The sequence below is a fragment of the Rhincodon typus genome, chromosome 1 (genome assembly GCF_021869965.1).
Source record: "Rhincodon typus isolate 14 chromosome 1, sRhiTyp1.1, whole genome shotgun sequence".
Lineage (NCBI taxonomy): Eukaryota > Metazoa > Chordata > Chondrichthyes > Orectolobiformes > Rhincodontidae > Rhincodon > Rhincodon typus.
This window is the reverse complement of record NC_063332.1, coordinates 46,978,721-46,996,996: the sequence shown is the minus strand read 5'-3', so window position 1 is coordinate 46,996,996 and position 18,276 is coordinate 46,978,721. Positions and strand designations below refer to the sequence as shown.

At 40.3% G+C, this 18,276-nt stretch overlaps 1 protein-coding gene across 1 annotated transcript in view; it reads right to left on the bottom strand.

Moving 5' to 3' along the window:
- The window catches only part of pdzd2 (PDZ domain containing 2), a 163,533-nt gene that overhangs the window by 16,084 nt on the left and 129,173 nt on the right, over positions 1-18,276 (bottom strand). Inside the window, exons 15-17 of the mRNA XM_048614884.1 lie at positions 16,075-16,162; positions 13,635-13,735; positions 1,755-1,926 (exon numbers count right to left, since the gene is read on the bottom strand). Of these exons, the coding sequence (XP_048470841.1) occupies positions 1,755-1,926; positions 13,635-13,735; positions 16,075-16,162 (361 nt within the window). The remainder of the gene's footprint in view (positions 1-1,754; positions 1,927-13,634; positions 13,736-16,074; positions 16,163-18,276) is intronic.

Here is an 18,276-nt window from a genome sequence, read left to right as displayed (position 1 = left end):
AAACTGGGTTGAGTTTTTTGAGAACGTAACCAAAAATATTGGAGGGCAAAGCAGTAAATATTGTCTACGTGGACTTTAGTAAAACCTTTGGCAAGGTTCTGCACGGTAGACTAATTAGTAAAATTATATCACATGGGATTCAGGGAGAGCTTGCCAATTGGATACAAAATTGGCTTGATAGTAAGTGACAGAAGGTGGTGGTGGAATGTTGTTTTTCGGACTGGAGGCCTGTGACCAGGGATCGGTGCTGGGTCCACTTTAGTTTGTAATTTATGTAAAAGATTTGGATGAGAATTTAGGAGGCATGGTTAGTAAGTTTGCGGATGACACTAACATTGGTGTATTGTCGACAGCAAGGAAGGTTATCTAAGATTACAAAAGGGTCTTGATCAATTGTGTCAATGTGTTGAGGAGTGGTAGATGGAGCCTAATTTGGATAAATGCAAGGTATTGCATTTTAGTAAAACAGACAAGGGCAGGACTTGTACAGTTAATGGTAGGGCTTGGGTTCAGGTACATAGTTCTTTGCAAGTTGCATCACAGGTAGATAGATTGGTTAAGGTGGCTTTTGGCACGCTGGACTTCATTGCTCAGACCATCGTGTACAGGAGTTGGAATGTCATATTGTGGTTGTACAGGGCGTTGGTGAGGCCGTTGGAGTACTGTGTACATTCTGGTCACCCTTCTATAGGAAGGATATTATTAAATTGGAGAGAGTTCAGAAAAGATTTACTAAAAAGTGGCTGGGACTGGAGGGTTTGAGTTATGAGGATAGGCTGGGACTTTTTTCACTGGAGTGTAAGAGGGTGAGGAGTGCCCTTATAGAGGATTAAAAACCATGAGGGGCATTGCAAAGGTCTTTTCCCTAGGGTGGGTGAGTTCAAATCTAGAGGGCATATTTTTAAGGTGATAGGAGAAAGATTCAAAAGGGACCTGAGGGGCAACTTTTTCACACAGAGGATTGTTTGTGTATGGAATGAACTGGCAGAGGAAGTGATTGATGCAGGTACAGTTACAACATTTAAAAGACATTTGGATAGGTACATGAATAGGAAAGGTTTAGAGGAATACGGGCCAAATGCAGGTAAGTGGGATTAGTTTAGTTTGGGAAACTTGGTCAACATGGACAAGTTGGAACGAAGTGTCTTATTCAATGCTGTATGATCCTATGACTCTATATCTTTCTGCAATTCTATAACGCACTGGTGTGACTACATCTGAAGCATTGTGTATAACTGTGGTTTCTGCATGTAATTAAGAGCGTATTTGCTATAGAGGGAGTGGACCAGAGGTTCACCAGACTAATTCTAGTTGGTAGGTGTGTTTTGTGGTGAGAAATTGAGGAAACGGAGCTTGCATTCTAGAATTGCAAAGAATAAGAGGTGATCTCATTGAAACTTAGCAAACTCTTACATAGTGGAAGTGGAGAGGATGTTTCTGCCGGCTGCTAAATCTGGAACTAGGGGACACAGCCTTAGAACAAGGGGTAGACCAAGATAAGGACGAATATTTGCAATTGGAAGGTGGTGAATCTTTGGAATTCTCTACCCTAGAAGCTGTGGAAGCTCAATCATTGACCATGTTCAAGACAGAAATTGATAAACTTCTGTATTTAATGAATCATGTGATATGGTGATTGTATAGCAAAGTGTGTTCAAGTAAATGATCAGATATGAGCAGGCTTGATGTGCTGAATAGTGTACTCCTGTTCCTAATTGCCGAAAAGGAAAAAAATAAGTTAAAATAAGTCAAACCTGGATTTAGAGGAGAAAGAACACTGTCATCCAATGAGTTACTTATGCTCTTCTGCCGGAGATGTTCTTCCTCACTGGAAGCTGTTAACATTGTATCTGAGAGTGACGACTGGCTGGGAACATGATTGGAAAAGTACTGGGAGAGTTCCGTTTCTGAACTCAATGACCCTTGCTGAAAGAGAATAGGATTAGATTGAAAATTACAGTACATAACAGAAACAAGCCTTTCGACCTAATATCTCTCTGCCAATGCTTATGCTCTACATTGGCCTCCTCCCATCTTACTTCATATCACCTTGCCAATACAATAATCATGAAATTCATGACAAAGTTTGTGAGATTAAATCATGATTTAGAAAGAGTACTTAAATGATCAGAGTCAATGGAGGAATTCACTCCTGGGAAAATACTTGATGTCTTTGATGTTTTTGAGAGTTATTAATTGAGGCCTTAGATTGTCAATAAAATTCTCATCCTTGTTTTCAATTCCCTTCAATGGTCTTGCCTCTATCTGTCTTTTCTCCAACCCACTACCCTCTGAGATATTAGCACTCCTCTAATCCAGGCCTCTTTGGCATTTTCAATTACAATTGCTATACCATAAGTGGCTGTTTCATCAGGTGCTTGGCCCCAAGCTCTGAAATAACTTGTATCTATGTCACTACGACACTCCTCCTTTAAGGCACTCTTTAAAATCTACCTCTTTGTGCAAGCTTTTGCTCATCTGATCTAATATTTCCTTACATGCCTCCATCACACTTTGATTTCTAAAACTCTAATGTTCTATGAGTTATTGTGTTGTGTAAGATGCTATACAAGTTGTTTTTGTTATTGGTAGAAGGCTCAAGAACCAGAAGACATCTATTTGGGTGGATAGCAAAATAACAAAGGTAATGTGAGGAAAAGTTCTTTTATGCAGTGAATGGTTCGGAATCCGAAATGCACTGCTTGACAGTGTGCTGGAGACTGACTCAACCGTAGCCTTATTTTTGGATAATCAGTGGAAGAGAAAAGATTTGCAGGGCTATCGGAGAAGGATGTTGGAGAGCCAAATTGTTTTTGCACAAGGCTAGCATGGCCACAACGGGATGAGTTGTCTCCTGCTGTGCTGCAACCACCCTGAGATTCATGCATTTATGAAAAAGCCAACCGCAGCTTTGGTCCATATCATTCTCTCATTAATTTACTTCTACTGCTGTTCATAAGAATTCCTATCTACAGCATGCAGCAACCTAGGATCCCTTTCATTAAAAGAAAGACTCAGAGCATAAGGCTAAGGAGTAAGTGAATCCATGCTGATTATTGCTAGGAAGTGAATGACCCAGGCCTCAAATGCTAAATGATACATTCAATGTTGGAATCACTGAGTGGCAAAAATAGCCCTGATTAATGTGTCGAGTGTTGCAGAAAAAATTGAATATCATAGAACAAAATCAATAAAACAATCCTGTACCGGTCTCCTCTAAGAGACACAGGCTGGTACTTTTTGATACTTTCTCTGTAAAGCAGGAGGGACAGGAGGGGTGAGACTCAGTTCACTGTGCAGGCACAGGTCCAGTTACACAAGTTAAGGTTCCTATAAAATTTCTGTTCAGCAAACATGAGGTCGAAATTGGAGATAAGAGCTCTCTGTTCTTTTTTCCTGCATCTGGAAACAGAATGTCACCAAGGTACAGGAAAGAAGAAAATCTCTCTATGCATTCTAATCAGGTATACAAAACTCTCTATTAAGGTTGCATAAGTGAACCTTCATCTGACTATAAAAGGGCGTGATTTATGAGTGCAGTCACCAGTCTTCTCACCATTGAGTGAACTGTATTAATCCTGGCAACAACACTGAGTAGCACTGTCTAATTGTCCTAATTGTACATTACTGAGCCTTTGATTAAAGATTTTGAGAGTTTGTTATTACATATCCCACTTCAACAACACGTGTCTAAATAAAACATGAATTGGGTGATTCAAAGCTTGCAGGTGTTATTAAAATAGAGAACAGGATGCATGGGTCATCTTTCCACACCAACTATTCTTTGATTTCGCTTCATGAGTGCCTTTAAGTCTCCTGATACTAATTATTAATTTGACGACAGCAAACTTCTCTCAGGCAAATATTGCTGTTTTGTCCCTGTGGCTGAGCATGTGCTTGGCGTACCCTGTTCTCTCTCTGTTTGGTAGGATGTATTAATTTATTACTAGGTTCCTTCCTCTGATTAATCAAGGGCTAAGATTTAGAACTCACAGGCTCCAATGCTTTCAGGGCGGGTACAAGAAAACATTGTAGAATGAGACCAGGATGACCAATGCTTACGAAATAAAAGACTCTTCAGCCATGGGACCAGGTTTATGAGTTACCATAAGAGCTGGAGGGGTGGGGTTACTAATGGGTCTGATGACTGTTAGCCACTGTGCACATGATTAAAGAAACAAGAAGGCAAATGTAAAGGGAGACTTCCATGTTCAGTCTCCTACAGGTGGCTGAGATAATGAAAATTAGGGAGAGTTATTTAATTTATGGGAAAATGGATCAAATTGTGAGACAAACTTCGAAAAACCTGGGACACAGTCAGCAGCACCTCATTATCGGTACAAAAACAAAGTTGCTGGAAAAGCTCAGCAGTTCTGGCAGCATCTGTGAAGGAAAAAAACACAGTTAACGTTTTGACCCTTCCTCAGAACTCAGAACTTTTACTCTGTTTTTTTCCTTTACAGATGCTGCCAGACCTGCTAAGCTTATTCCAGCAACTTTGATTTTGTTTAACAGCATCTGCAGTTCTTTCAGTCCTCATTATCGGTAGCTTCCTTCACTTCTCATGTGAACTGTGTGAACTTCATTCAAATATGCTAAATAATTGTGGCCCAAAATGTGCCTCCATAAAAACCACAATGTGCATGTATGATGAACTGATATATTTCAGTTTTAAAATTATCGATTCCCTCAATGCAAATCTATTTATCAATGGAGATGGAGGGGGCTGAAATGGTTAATATAGGAACATAAGAAAAAGAAACAGGGGTGGGCTATTCAGCACCACCCTCTTGCATTGCCATTCACGAGATTATGGCTGGTTGTCTACCTCAACACCCTTTTCCACACTATCTCCATATACCTTGATATCTTTGTTATGTTAAAATCTATCAATTCTGTCTCGAATATACTCAATGATCGGACCTCCTCATCCCTTTAGGGTACAGACTTCCAAAGATTCACTGACATTTGAGTGAAGTAATTCCTCCTTATCTCGAGAACAGAAGCATAAAAGTTATGGCAACTCATGATTAAAAAATTTGGTGCTCTATTCATGCCACACATTGAGTCCATTGTCCAGTGACGGTTCACGAAACATTAAGACATAACTGCGCAGCAGGTAATTCAGAGGCAAGTCAAGAAGCTTATTGCTAGGCTGAAATTTCTGGGCCAGCTCCAGTGGGAAAATACTCGGGTATAAATTAGACCATAAGACATAGGAGCAAAAGCAGTCCATTCAGCCACTGAGTCTGCTTTGCCATTCAATGAGATCACGGCTGGTCTGACAATATGAATATGTGAACATATGAACATGAAATGAGAACAGGCCACTTTGCCCTTTGAGTCTGCTCTGCTAGTCAGTAAGATCACGACTGATCTGATACGAATCTCAACTCTACCATCCTGCATATTACCAATAATCTTTCATCCATTGGGTAATCGAGAATCTGTCTACGTTTGCCTAAAAAATAATTAAAGATTCTACATTCACTATCTTTTGAGGAAGGAAATTCCAAAGACACACAACCCTGAGAGAAAAATGTTTCCTAATCTCTGTCTTAAATGGGTGCTTCCTTATTTTTAAACTATGACCCCTAGTTTTAGATTCTTCCACAACAGGAGACATCCAACCAGTCAAGTCCCCTTAGGATCCTGCATGTTTCAATCAAGTCATCTCTAAACTCCAGAGGATGCAGGCCTAGTCTGACTGACCTTTTTTTGTAATGCAATCTGCTCCTTCCAGTAAACTTTGCCGCTTTGCTTAAATATTCTATTTAGGTTCATTTTCTAAGTGATACGTGCCTTTCCTACTTTACCTACCAAAAAGTAACTTTACTTGTGTTGAAATTCTTTTGGCAATTGTATACAAAAGCCAGGCATCAATCTTAATCGTCAACTTCACTTTCTTGCCTTTTCTCTGTAACACTCGATTTCTTGACTGATTAAAAATCTATCGTGGCCTTGACCCATCCTCTACAGCCCAGATTCATTACCCTCAAGGATAGCAAGTGTCACTGGCTGCATCCATATTTGGCCCTGCCACAGTTCTATGGGTGATGGGGGAGGTTTCAAATGTGCCATCTGCATGTTGCCTAAGTGAGGTCATTTTGGACAAGTAATGCTCAATTTAGGGCCTCATCTCATGAATATACCAATTTACCAGGTGGCAGGAGAGGCCTGTACTCAATATGTAACCTGGTAGTTTTAACCTTGCGGGCTGCTGGAAGTGTATGGGAGGGAGTATTTTGTTGTCCTGGAGGTCTGAGTCCCATTGAATCTGGGACTTGCAACCTTATTTGCAAAATCTCTCATCTACACATTTCTTGTGATTTAAATATTAAAAAAAGGAGCAAAAGTAAGCCGCTTGGTCTATTAAGTTGTACATTCCAAATATTATTCAGTTACTTGAATAGTTTTAAACATACTTTTAAGTGATTTTTCCATCAATAGTGGGTTATCAATGTTAGGGAATGCAATGTGTCTCCATTTTGGGCACATAGTGCCAGCATTGAACATAATTAACTCATGTACAAACATGAAACTACATGTCAATGAAAGCCCCTGCTTCAGTGTTTAAAGAAAAAGCTTAAATTCCAGTGATAGCAACCCTTCATTGTGCCAGTGTAAACCATCCCATATCAGACACAATGGCCTCCCTGAAGAAGGTTGTTAGTTTGTGTTAGACTTGTGAACAGTTTGTAACGTAGCTACATACTCCTTGCAACTGTCATTTTATATTGGCTTCCTACAGTCAGCAGTAAGAGGTTTTCATCCCATCAGTTCAGACTGGATATAAACTAAACTTCCAGAGGCAAAGGAGAATATGTTAAACTTCTGGTTAACCAGAATAAGGAGAGAAATACCTGGAGTAACTAAGTGGATCTGGCTCAATCAGTGGAGAGAGAAACAAAGTTAATACTTTGGAGTTGAATAAGTTTCTTCTTGAAGACTACTTGAATAAGAATAATTACAGTTGAAGAGTATTTTCAGTACTTTTGGTTTTTGTTTGATTTCCAGTGCGCACAGTATTTCGGTTTAATCTATTTAACCATTCCATTTTTTATTTAACATTAAATCATGCAAATCGAATAAACATCATAAAACTAAATCATACACTGTAATACTTGGAAGAAGCTTTACTAAAATCTTACTAACCATAGTATGACAGATTTGATTACAATGCTCGTTTTTATACTACAGTTGTAGTTGCAAAAATCCAAAAATGTTTGTCATGTCATAGCAACACATGAATCACCACAAGAGATTATACAATTATTGCATGTTATTTTGAGTAGCTATCAAACAGGAATATACAAAGTTAAACATTTTATTGCCTTGAAAACTGGCAGCCTAACCCATCATAATTTTTAGTTTTAAGTAAAAGGTGATTGAGTTGATCTTTGATTTAGAAGCAAATGTAAGTCCGAAATCTGACAACTGTACCATAACAGAGGTATTGTTGCTGGACTATTAATCCAGAAACTCAGCTAATGTTCTGCGGACCTGGGCTTGAATTCTGCCACAGCAGATGGTGGAAGTTGAATTCAATAAATGTCTGGAATTAAGAATCTACTGAAGACCATGAAACCATTGCCGATTGTCAGAAAAAGTCATCTGGTTTGGTAATGTTCTTCTGGGAAGGAAATTGGCCATCCTCACCTACACTGGGCTACATATAACTCCAGATCCACAGTGATGTGGTTGACTGTGAACTACCCTCCGAAATGGTCTAGCAAGACACTCAGTTGTAACAATCCCTAAGAAATCTCAACAAAGAAATGAAAGTGGACACACCACCTGGCACAGACCTAAGCAAGAGAAAAGACAATGGCAGAAACAGCCTGTTGACTCTTTAAAGTCCTTCTCACTAACATCTGACACCAAGGCAATCATGGGCAAGGAAACTTCCTGCTGACTACTACATACCATCTGCCTTCAGCTGGTGAATCAGTGCTCCTCCATGTCCAACAATACTTGGAGGAAGCACTGAGTGTGGTAAGGTTGCAAAATGCACTCTAGGTGGGAGATTTCAATGTCCACTATCAACACTGGCTCAGCAGCAATATGGCTGATTGTGCTGGTCAGGTCCTAAAGGACAGAGCTGTTAGACTGGGTCTGCTGCAGGTGGTGAGGTAACCAAGAAGACAGAAAAACATGCTTGAAGTCATCCTTACCAATTTGCCTGTTGCAGGTACGTCTGTTCAAGACAGTATGGTAAGGGTGACCACTGTGGAGTCTTTGTGGAGATGAAATCCTGCTTTCACATTGAAAACACCCTTCATCAAGGTTGTGTGGCACTGTCACCGTGCTAAATGGGACAGACTTTGACAGATCTAGCAACTCAAGACTGGGCATCTGGGGCCATCAATAGCAGCAGAATTGTACTCCAGCACAATCTGTAACCTCACAGCCTGGTATATCCCCCACTCAACCATTACCATCAAGCCAGCGGATCAACCCTGGTTCAAAGGAGAGTCCAGGAGGGCATGCCAGGAGCAGCATTAGGCATATCTTAAAATGAGGTGTCTATCTTGTGAAGCTACCAAACAGGACTACTTGCATGCCAAATAACATAAGCAGCGAGTGACAGACAGAGCTAAGTAATCCCACAAACAATGGATCAGATCTAAGATCTGCAGTCTTTCCACATCCAGTCATGAATAGTGGTGAATAATTAAACAACTGATTGGAGGAGGAGGCTCCACAAATAAAAACCATCCTTAATTTAGCATGCAAGTAGTTCTGTTTGGTAGCTTCACCAGATAGACAGCTCATTTTCAGGTATGCCTAGTGCTGCTCCTGGCATGTCCTCCTGCACTCTCCATTGAACCAGGGTTGATCCCCTGGCTTCATGGTAATGGTTGAGGGGGCAGGATATGCCAGGCCATGAAGTTACAGATTGTGTAGGAGTACAATTCTGCTGCTATTGATGGGCCACAGAGCCAGCACATCAGTGCAAAAGATTAAGGCTGCAGCACTTGCAACAATCTTCAGCCAGAAGTGCCATGTGAATGATCCATTTCAGCGTCCTCCAGTGGTCTCCAGCAAAACAGATGCCAGTGTTCAGGCAATTCAACTCACTTCATGTAATATCAAGAGATGGTAGGAAGCACTGATTACTGCAAAGGCTATGGGCCCTGCCAACATTCCAGCAATTGTACTGACTTATACTCCATAAATTGCCACTCCCCTAGCTAAGCTGTTCTAGTACAGTTACAACACTAGCATCTACCTGACAATATGGAAAATTGCCCAGGTATGTCCTATACATACAAAAGACCAAATCCAACCCAGCCAATTACCACCCCATCAGTTTACTCTCAATCATCAGTAATGTTATGGAAGGTGTTATCAAAACAATGCTATTAAGCTGCACCTTATTTCCAATAACAATGATAATAATGAAATCATAGGTTTTTCCTGATAATCCAATTTGGAACATTATTGTCCTTCAGGGAAGGAAATTCTGCCATCCTTACCTGGTCTAACTTACATGTGACTCCAAACTCTCAGCAATGTGGTTGACTCTTAACTGCCCTGGGCAATTAGTGATGGACAATGAATACTTGTCCAGCCAATGGTACCCATATCCCACAAATGAATAATTATTAAAAAAAAAACTTGCTCACTGACATCCAACTTGGGTTCTGCCAAAGTCACTCAGAGTCTGCACACAATGGAGTTTAGAAGGATGAGGGGGGAATCACATTGAAACTTACAGAACAGTGAGGGGCCTGGGTAGAGTGGATGTGGAGATGATGCTTCCACAAGTATGAGTGACTAGGACCCGAGCGCACAGCTTCAGAATGAAGGGACAACCGTTTAGAATGAGATGAGGAGGAATTTCTTCAGCCAGAGCGGGGTTAATCTGTGGAACCTATTGCTGCAGAGGGCTGTGGAGGTCAAGTCATTGAGTATATTTAAGGCAGAGCTAAGTCTTGATTGATAAGCAGATGAAGATTACAGGCAGAAGGCAGAAGAATAGGGTCGAGAAACATATCAGCCATGATCAAATGGCAGAGCAGACACGATGGGCTGAATGGCCTAATTCTGCCCCATAGCATCATAGAGTCATACAGCATGGAAACAGATCCTTTGGTCCAATTTTCCATGCCAAGCAAGTTTCCAAACCAAACTAGTCCCACTTGCTTGCATTTAGCCCTCTAAATCTTTCCTATCCATGTACCTGTCCAAATGTCTTTTAAATGTCCTAACTGTACCTGCACCTACCACTTCCTCTGGTAGTTCATTCCGCATACAAACTACCTTTTGTGTGAAAATGTTGCCTCTCGAGTCCCTTTCAATCTTTCTCCTCTCACCTTAAAAATATGCCCTCTAGATTTGAACTCCCTTAACCTAAGGAAAAGACCTTTGTTATTCGCCTAATCTATGCCTCTCATGATTTTATAAACCACTTTAAGGTCACCCCTCAACCTCTAATACTCCAGAAAGAAGTCCCAGCTTATCCAGCTTCTCCTTATAACTCAAACAATCCAGTCCGACTAAGATCCTTGTAAATCTTTTCTGTATCCTCTCCAATTTAATAATATCCTTCCTATAGTAGGACACCAGCACTTTACACAGTACTCTAAAAGTGGCCTCACCAACATCCTGTACAACCGCAACATGACTTCTTAAGTCCTATACTCAATGGCCTGAGCAATGAAGGCAAGTGTGTCAAATGCCTTCTTAATTGCCCTGTCTACCAGTGATGCAAATTTCAAAGAACTATGTCCACGAACCCCTAGGTCTCTCTGTTCGACTACACTTGCCAGGGCCCTACCATTAACTGCGTAAGTCCTGCCCTTGTTCATCACACCAAAATGCAACATTTCGCATTTATCTAAATTAAAATCCATCTGCCACTCCTTGGCCTATTGGCCCAACTGATCAACATCCCTTTGTAATCTTAGATAACCCTCTTCACGGTCTACCATCCCATTAATTTTGCTGTCATCAGCAAACTTACTGACGATACCTCCTATATTCTCATCTGAATCATTTACATAAATGAGAGTGGTGTCAGGGTTATGGAACTTCAGTTTTTTGGACAGATATAGAAGGTGGGGCAGTTCTCTCTTATAAGAAGCTTGAAAATGAGATTTGATTCTGGACATCTCCGACATGACAGGTATGGATAGAGCAGGTAGGGAGAAATTGTTGACAAAGATCAAGAACCAGAGGACACAAATGTAGGACGAATATCAAAAACCAAATAGGATGGATGAGGGAAATCTTTTTTGCATAGCAAGTGATTACAATCTAGAATTAATGCCCAAATGTGGTGGAAGCAGATTCAATTACACCTTTCAAGAGAATAACTGGATTATTATCTGAAGTTTAAAAAAAATTTCTCTGGCAATGGAGAAAATACTGAGTTGTTCTTGTAGGGAAGCGGCACAAACGTAAAGGGATAGATGGCCACCTTCTCTGCTGTAACCATCCTCTGATCTCAGATTTTTGTGTTGTCTCTGGTCAGTCAGAGTTTTTTTTTACAAGAAATACGGTGAGTTATCTGCCAGCAGGGATACTACTTTACCAGCATTGTGGGTAGTGATGGGATCAGATGCACTGTCTTATGATTTCATGGTTTTGGGTCAGAGGCTGGAAATACTGTGGTGAGTAACTCACTTCCCGGGTCCCCAAAGCCGGTACACAAGCTACAAGGCATAAATCAGGAGTGTGATGGAATGTTCCCCAGTGGCCTGGATGGGTGCAGCTCCAACAACACTCTTGACACCGAGCTTGACACCATCCCAGGACAATGCAGCCTGCTCGATTGACAACATATCCACAAACATCTACACTCTCTATCACAATGCTCAGCATCAGCAGTGTGTACAATCTTCAAGATGTACTGCTGAAATTCACCAGAGATCCTTAGACAACACCCTTCAAACCTATGACCGCTTCACCCATAAGGACATGGGCAACAGATACATAGGAACATCACCACCTGCAAGTTTCCCTCCAAGCCACTCACCATCCAGACTTGGAAATATATTATCACTTCTTTACTGTAACTGGGACAAAATCTGGAATTTCCTCCCTAACAGCATTGTGGGTCTACCTCCAGCACATGGACTGTAGTGGTTCAAGAAGGCAGCTCACCACCACCTTCTCAAAGTAAGCTAGGGTTGGAAAATAAATGCTGGCCAGACAGCAATGCCCACATCATACAAGTGAATAAAAAATATTCAATTTATTGAGATCAAGGAAGTTTTAGACCGATTTTCCCTTTACAAACAAGAATTTATTTCCTTGCCCTTTGCTATGTTCCACTGAATGCTGGAATCTTGGCAAAATGCCTTTCTTTTTAAGAGCCTGGGCACTGAGCACATTGGTTGACTTTCAGCAGGAGTCAACTGATAGGAGCAAAGGTTAAGGTTCATGTGACATTTCACACCTACGCATCTCCGCGTACTTGAGGCCAAGTGAAACACTAATACTGAATTCAGTAGAGATTAGCCAAAACAACACACTCCAGTGCTTAAACATGATATCTTCTTGGTTTTTTTCTGGCTCAGATCCAAACAGGATACTGCACTTAACCACAGAAACCCTGGGGAGTTCAATAAATTTGTTACGTTGGACACAAAGTGAACAGAAAGACATGATCCAAATTTTTAAAATAATGGAAATAGTAATGAAATGAAAGGCACTTACATAACCTACGTATCTAACTGGATAACTAGGAACTAAAAAAACTCAAATGCATTGCTGACAAATAAAACTAGAATACCATGAACCATTTGCACTGGTATGATGCCAATGTGAAAATATGCCTCATCAACAATGGGTTTCATCCTAGTTCAATGCTACATTCAGTTTTGGGCAGAAAATCTCTGAAAATAGAGATGGTAAAATGACTGTTACAAGGGCTTAAAGGCTTACAAAATGACACAACAGGTCACATAAACCTGGTTTATATTCACATAAATTTAGAATATTAAGTATTTATCTAATTGAGGTATTTAAAATGATAAATTCCATTAACAATCATTTTTATTGGTGAATGACAACCTGCACAAAGATGTGTTTGTATCTTTTGCAAAGATTTTTATTTTCACCAGTCAACATTGAAACAGGTTGAGCAAAGCACATAAATTTCTATTTTAAAGAACCAGAATCATACTCTGTATCTAGGAACATAGGAACAGAGTAGGCCATTCAATACATTCAAGTCTGCCCTGCTTTCGAAATGTCATCTAAAACAAGGCAAAATACTCTTATTCTACGTTCCTATTTTGTGCCTAATGTGAAAACAAGTCTGATTTCACTATGTCAACACCCTTCAGCTATTGAATTGCCTGTGAGTTGATTCACACATCACTGACTACTGCTGCTGCAAGTTAGTGCTGATTCAGAATTGGGCTCCTCATTCAGGGTATTGGCTGCAAACGTTTACATCTTCTTCATAGACCAGTAATTATGGTAGCAATGAACATTTGCATCTGACTGGCATAATAAAATTACACAAAATTGTAACTCAGCAAGAAACTTTAATTATGTTTTCTGATTAATATTAAATAGAACCATAAAGTGAAAAGGTTTTGCAAAGATCTTGTCTTATGACAAAGCAGTATGTTACAATATATATCATCCTGCAAAACTATGGAAAGTTATTCACTTACCCGACTTGTGGGTTCCAGAAAACGTTTCATCGTCCAACTGAGAGAAGATCCATCACCCTGCTTGGATTTCACACTAGGCGATGGACTCTTTGAAGATAACCCTGTGGGAAAAGGGCATTTAAATGAACTTCACAAATGTTCTCTTGCATTAATGACTGGTTTTATATTAGCAAATTTCTACAGGAAGAATCCTGGCAATATAAAAAAAATCTTGGCAACCTGCAACATGTGCACTGGAATCGTGCTGAAGTGAAAAATGCCTCATTAGCACTGGTTTCCACACTGGTACAATATTATGTTCAGTTTTGGTCTGTGATCCTCTGAAAATACACGATATTGGTCTAATAGTGCATATGGATGAGAATGATATAAGGGCTTAAAGGGTTACTTAATGACCCAATGGGTCATAAAGTTGGTTCACACTCTTTTAAGTTTAGAAGATTGAGCAATCATCTAATTAAGGTATTTTAAAATGATTTTAAAAATTCACTAAGACAGATCAAGAGAAATTATTTCCTCTGGTCCTTCCTCAAAATCCGGAGACAGGATTTACCACACTCCATCCATGATCTGGACCAGAATTTCAGGCTATCCTGTTTATCAATTTGGTTTGATAAATTCTTTTTTCAAACTGGAAGTTTGGTATAGAAATATTGGTAAATTCCATCAGAACCCTTAATCTAGGAAACTGATGCGTTCTATGTTCTTTATCTGAACATGAGGTGTTGATCATCTTCTTCTTAGCAATAAAGGTTGTAATTGGTAAGCTTGCAATCACTATCAACCACTATCAACAGCTGTAAACAACAGGTGGTCTAGTTTTTCCAATTTTGCCAGTTAGTGTGTAAAAGACTTGTTACTACAGACTGGTTTAATGTAGAAAAAAAAGGTAGAGGGAAATAAATAAATTAGATAAAAGGAGCCAGTCAGGACAAGTCAGAAACTGCTGTCCTTACTTGGTCTAGCCTACATCTAACTCCAGACCCATAGCAATGTGATTGATTCTCTACTGTCGCCCAGACAAGAAACTGGAATCTTACATACAACACAGAAACACAGATCACACGTCAAAAAAGATGTTGGACGTGATCTATATGCATTTCAGTAAGGGGTTCGACAAGGTTCCTCATGGTAGACTGGTTAGCAAGGTTAGATCACAGATTAGAGGGAAAACTAGCCATTTGATTATAGAACTGGCTCAAAAATACATGACAGAGGGTGGTAGTGCAGGGGTGCTTTTCAGACTGAAGGCCTGTCACTAGTAGTGTGCCACAAAGATCGGTGCTGGGTCCACTGCTTTTCGTCATTTATATAAATGATTTGGATGTGAACATAGGAGGTCTGGTTAGTAAGTTTGCAGATGACACCAAAATTGGAGATGTAATGGACAGCAAAGAAGATTAGCTCAGAGTACAACAGAATCTTGATAAGATAGGCAGATGGGCCAATAGGCCAAGGCATGGCAGATGGAGATTAATTTAGATAAATGTGAGGTGCTGCATTGTGGAACGGCAAATCAAGGCAGGACTTATACACTTAATGGTAAGGTCCTGGGGAGTGTTGCTGAACAAAGAGACCTTGGAGTGCAGGTTCATAGATCCTTGAAGGTAGAGTCACAGGTGGATAGGATAGTGAAGAAGGCATTTGGTATGCTTGCCTTTATTAGTCAGTGCATTGAGTACAGGAGTTGGGAGGTCATGTTGCAGCTATACAGGACATTGGTTAGGCCATTATTGGAATTCTGCGGACAATTCTGGTCTCCCTGCTATATGAAGGATCTTGTGAAACTTGAAAAGGTTCAGAAAATATTTACAAGGATGTTGCCAAGATTGGAGGGTTTGAGCTATAGGGAGAGGCTGAATAGATTGCCCTGTAGTGTCGGAGACTGAGGGGTGACCTTATTGAGGTTTGTAAAATCATGAGGGGCATGGAGAGGGTGAACAGACAAGGTCTTTTCCCTGGAGAGGGAGAATCCAAAACTAGGGGGTGTAGGTTTAATGTGAGAAGGGAAAAGGGACATAAGAGCCAACGTTTTAAGGCAGAGGGTGGTGCACGTATGGAATGAGCTGCCAGAGGAAGTGGTGGAGGCTGGTACAATTACAACATTTAAAAGGCATCTGGATGGGTATCTGAATAGGAAAGGCTTAAGAGGGATATTGGCCAAAAGCTGGTAAACGGGACTAGATCTTTTAGGATATCTGATCAGCATGGATGAGTTGGGCCGAAGGGTCTGTTTCTGTGCTGTACATGTCTCTGACTCTATGAAGCAGTAAATTTTTCATATAATCTTCAATGCACAATAATCTTGTTTCCATCCAAACGGTTTGGTGAAAATTTCACCTGGGGTATCAGAAAATAGAATTTTTACATCCTCCAAAACACATACTTTACGAGAAGAAAAAAAATTGAAGGAAAGAGGAAATTCAGAAGCTGTTTGTACCTGTGGTGTGTGATAGTTGTCCATCTTTGCTTGTGTTCTCCCGATGTGTCGTACGTGCTATCACCTCATCCATTTCCTGTTCTGAGACCTGTAGGGCAATTGGGAATGGGAGAAATAAAACATTGTTTTAACTAAGGTAACCATTTTGCTGTCTGGTTGTCATAACGATTGCAGATTAAACTTTCAGAGTTCACTGTGGGATTCATATACCATTATAGTGTGAGCTAATCAGTTCATGGGAAAAAATTACATATAGCAATTAGCAAAGATTTTATAAAGTCTTGCTCCCACCTACAGCTTTATGCATTAATAATGTACATCAGGAATTTGGATGGGGAGGTCAGTGGGTTTCACGGAGTTTCCACAACTGAACTCCTAATATGCATGTCCAAGATCACACCATCTACTCACCAATACAACAATACTAAAATACTGCGAACCATTTTGCATTAGCATGAACCAAGTTAAATACCCTTAGATGTTGTGCACACTTTATTTCATTTCATCTCTGAACAAATGGATTCTATCAGCCTCTAAAGTAGGAACTGTTTTCCAGGTGTTGAATTATCTATTCCTGATTTAAGATCATAATAAATAGGAAAAGGAGTAGGCCATTCAGCCCCTCGAGCCTCCTCCACCGTTCAACAGGATCATGGCTGAGATAACATACCTCATACCCACTTTCCCGCATTTTCTCCATAACCTTTTAATCTCCTATTATCAAGAATCAATCTATCTATCTATCTCAGCCTTAGATATACACAAGGACTCTGCCCCCACAGCTCTCCGTGGCAGAGTTCCAAAGACTCTCAACCCTCAGAGAAGAAATTCCTCTTCATATTATTCGTAAAATGGTCCCCCTTTGTTCTGAGACTATACTCTCTGGTCCTAGGCTCTGCCATGAGGGGAAACATCCTCCCAGCATTTACCCTGTCAAGCCCTGAAGAATCCTACATGTTTCAATGAGATCACCTCTCATTCTTCCAAACTCCAGTGAATTGAGTCTCAAACTGTTTAGTCATAAAGCAATCCCTTCATGCAAGGGATTATCCAAATGAACCCCTCTCTGAACCGTCTCCAATGAAGTTATAAAAACTGAAAGAACTGCGGATGCTGTAAATCAGGAACAAAAACAGAAGTTGCTGGAAAATCTCAGCAGGTCTGGCAGCATCTGTGAAGAAAAATCAAAGTTAACATTTCGGGTCCGGAGCCTATTCCTCAGAATTGGGGAAGGGTCACCAGACCAGAAACATTAATTCCAATGAAGTTATATCTCTTCTTACAGGGGACCAAAACTGCTCACATTGCTCCAGATATGACCTCACCAGCACCTTATACAGTAGCAGTAAGACTTCCCTGCTCTTATACGCCAACCTCCTTGAAATAAGGGCCAGCATTCCAATAACTTTCCTAATTACCTGCTGCACCTGTGTACTAACTTTCTGTGTTTCGTGCACAAGTCTCCTTGTGTTGCAGTTTCCTGCACTTTTTCTCCATTTAAATAATATGCCCTTCTTCTCCCTTCCAAAATGAACAACATCATATTTTCCTACATTATACTCAATTTGACAACCCTTTGGCCACTGACTTCTCATCTCTTTCTAAACTATTTATATGCCTCTTGCAACTTGCCTTTTCAACTATTTTTGTGTGGTCTCCAAATTTGCCTACAGTACATTCATTTCCTTCCTCCAAGTCGATATATATTATAAATAGAATCCCACATTGATACCTGTGGAACTCCACTGGTTACAAATCACTAACATGAAAAGGAACCCTATCCCCACTCTCACTGTTTCTTGCCCATTAACCAATTCTCTATGCATGCCAATATACTATCTCCAACACTGTGGGCTCTCATCGTGTGACTTAACCTTTTGTGAGATACCTTGTCAAATGCCTTCTAGAAGGCCAAATACAACACGTCTACTGGTTTGCCTCTATCCACTCTGCTTGAGACTTCCTCAAAAACTAATGAATTAGTCAGAAATGATTTTCTTTCATGAAGCCATGCTGACTCTGCTTAATTAGATTATAATTTTCCAAATTTTCCGCTATTACTTCCTTAATAATTGATTCCAGTGCTTATCAAACAATAGATGTTAGGCTCAAAAATGAAGTTGCTGGAAAAGCTCAGCAGGTCTGGCAGCATCTGTGAGGAGAAAACAGAGTTAATGTTTCGGGTCCGGTGACCCTTCCTCA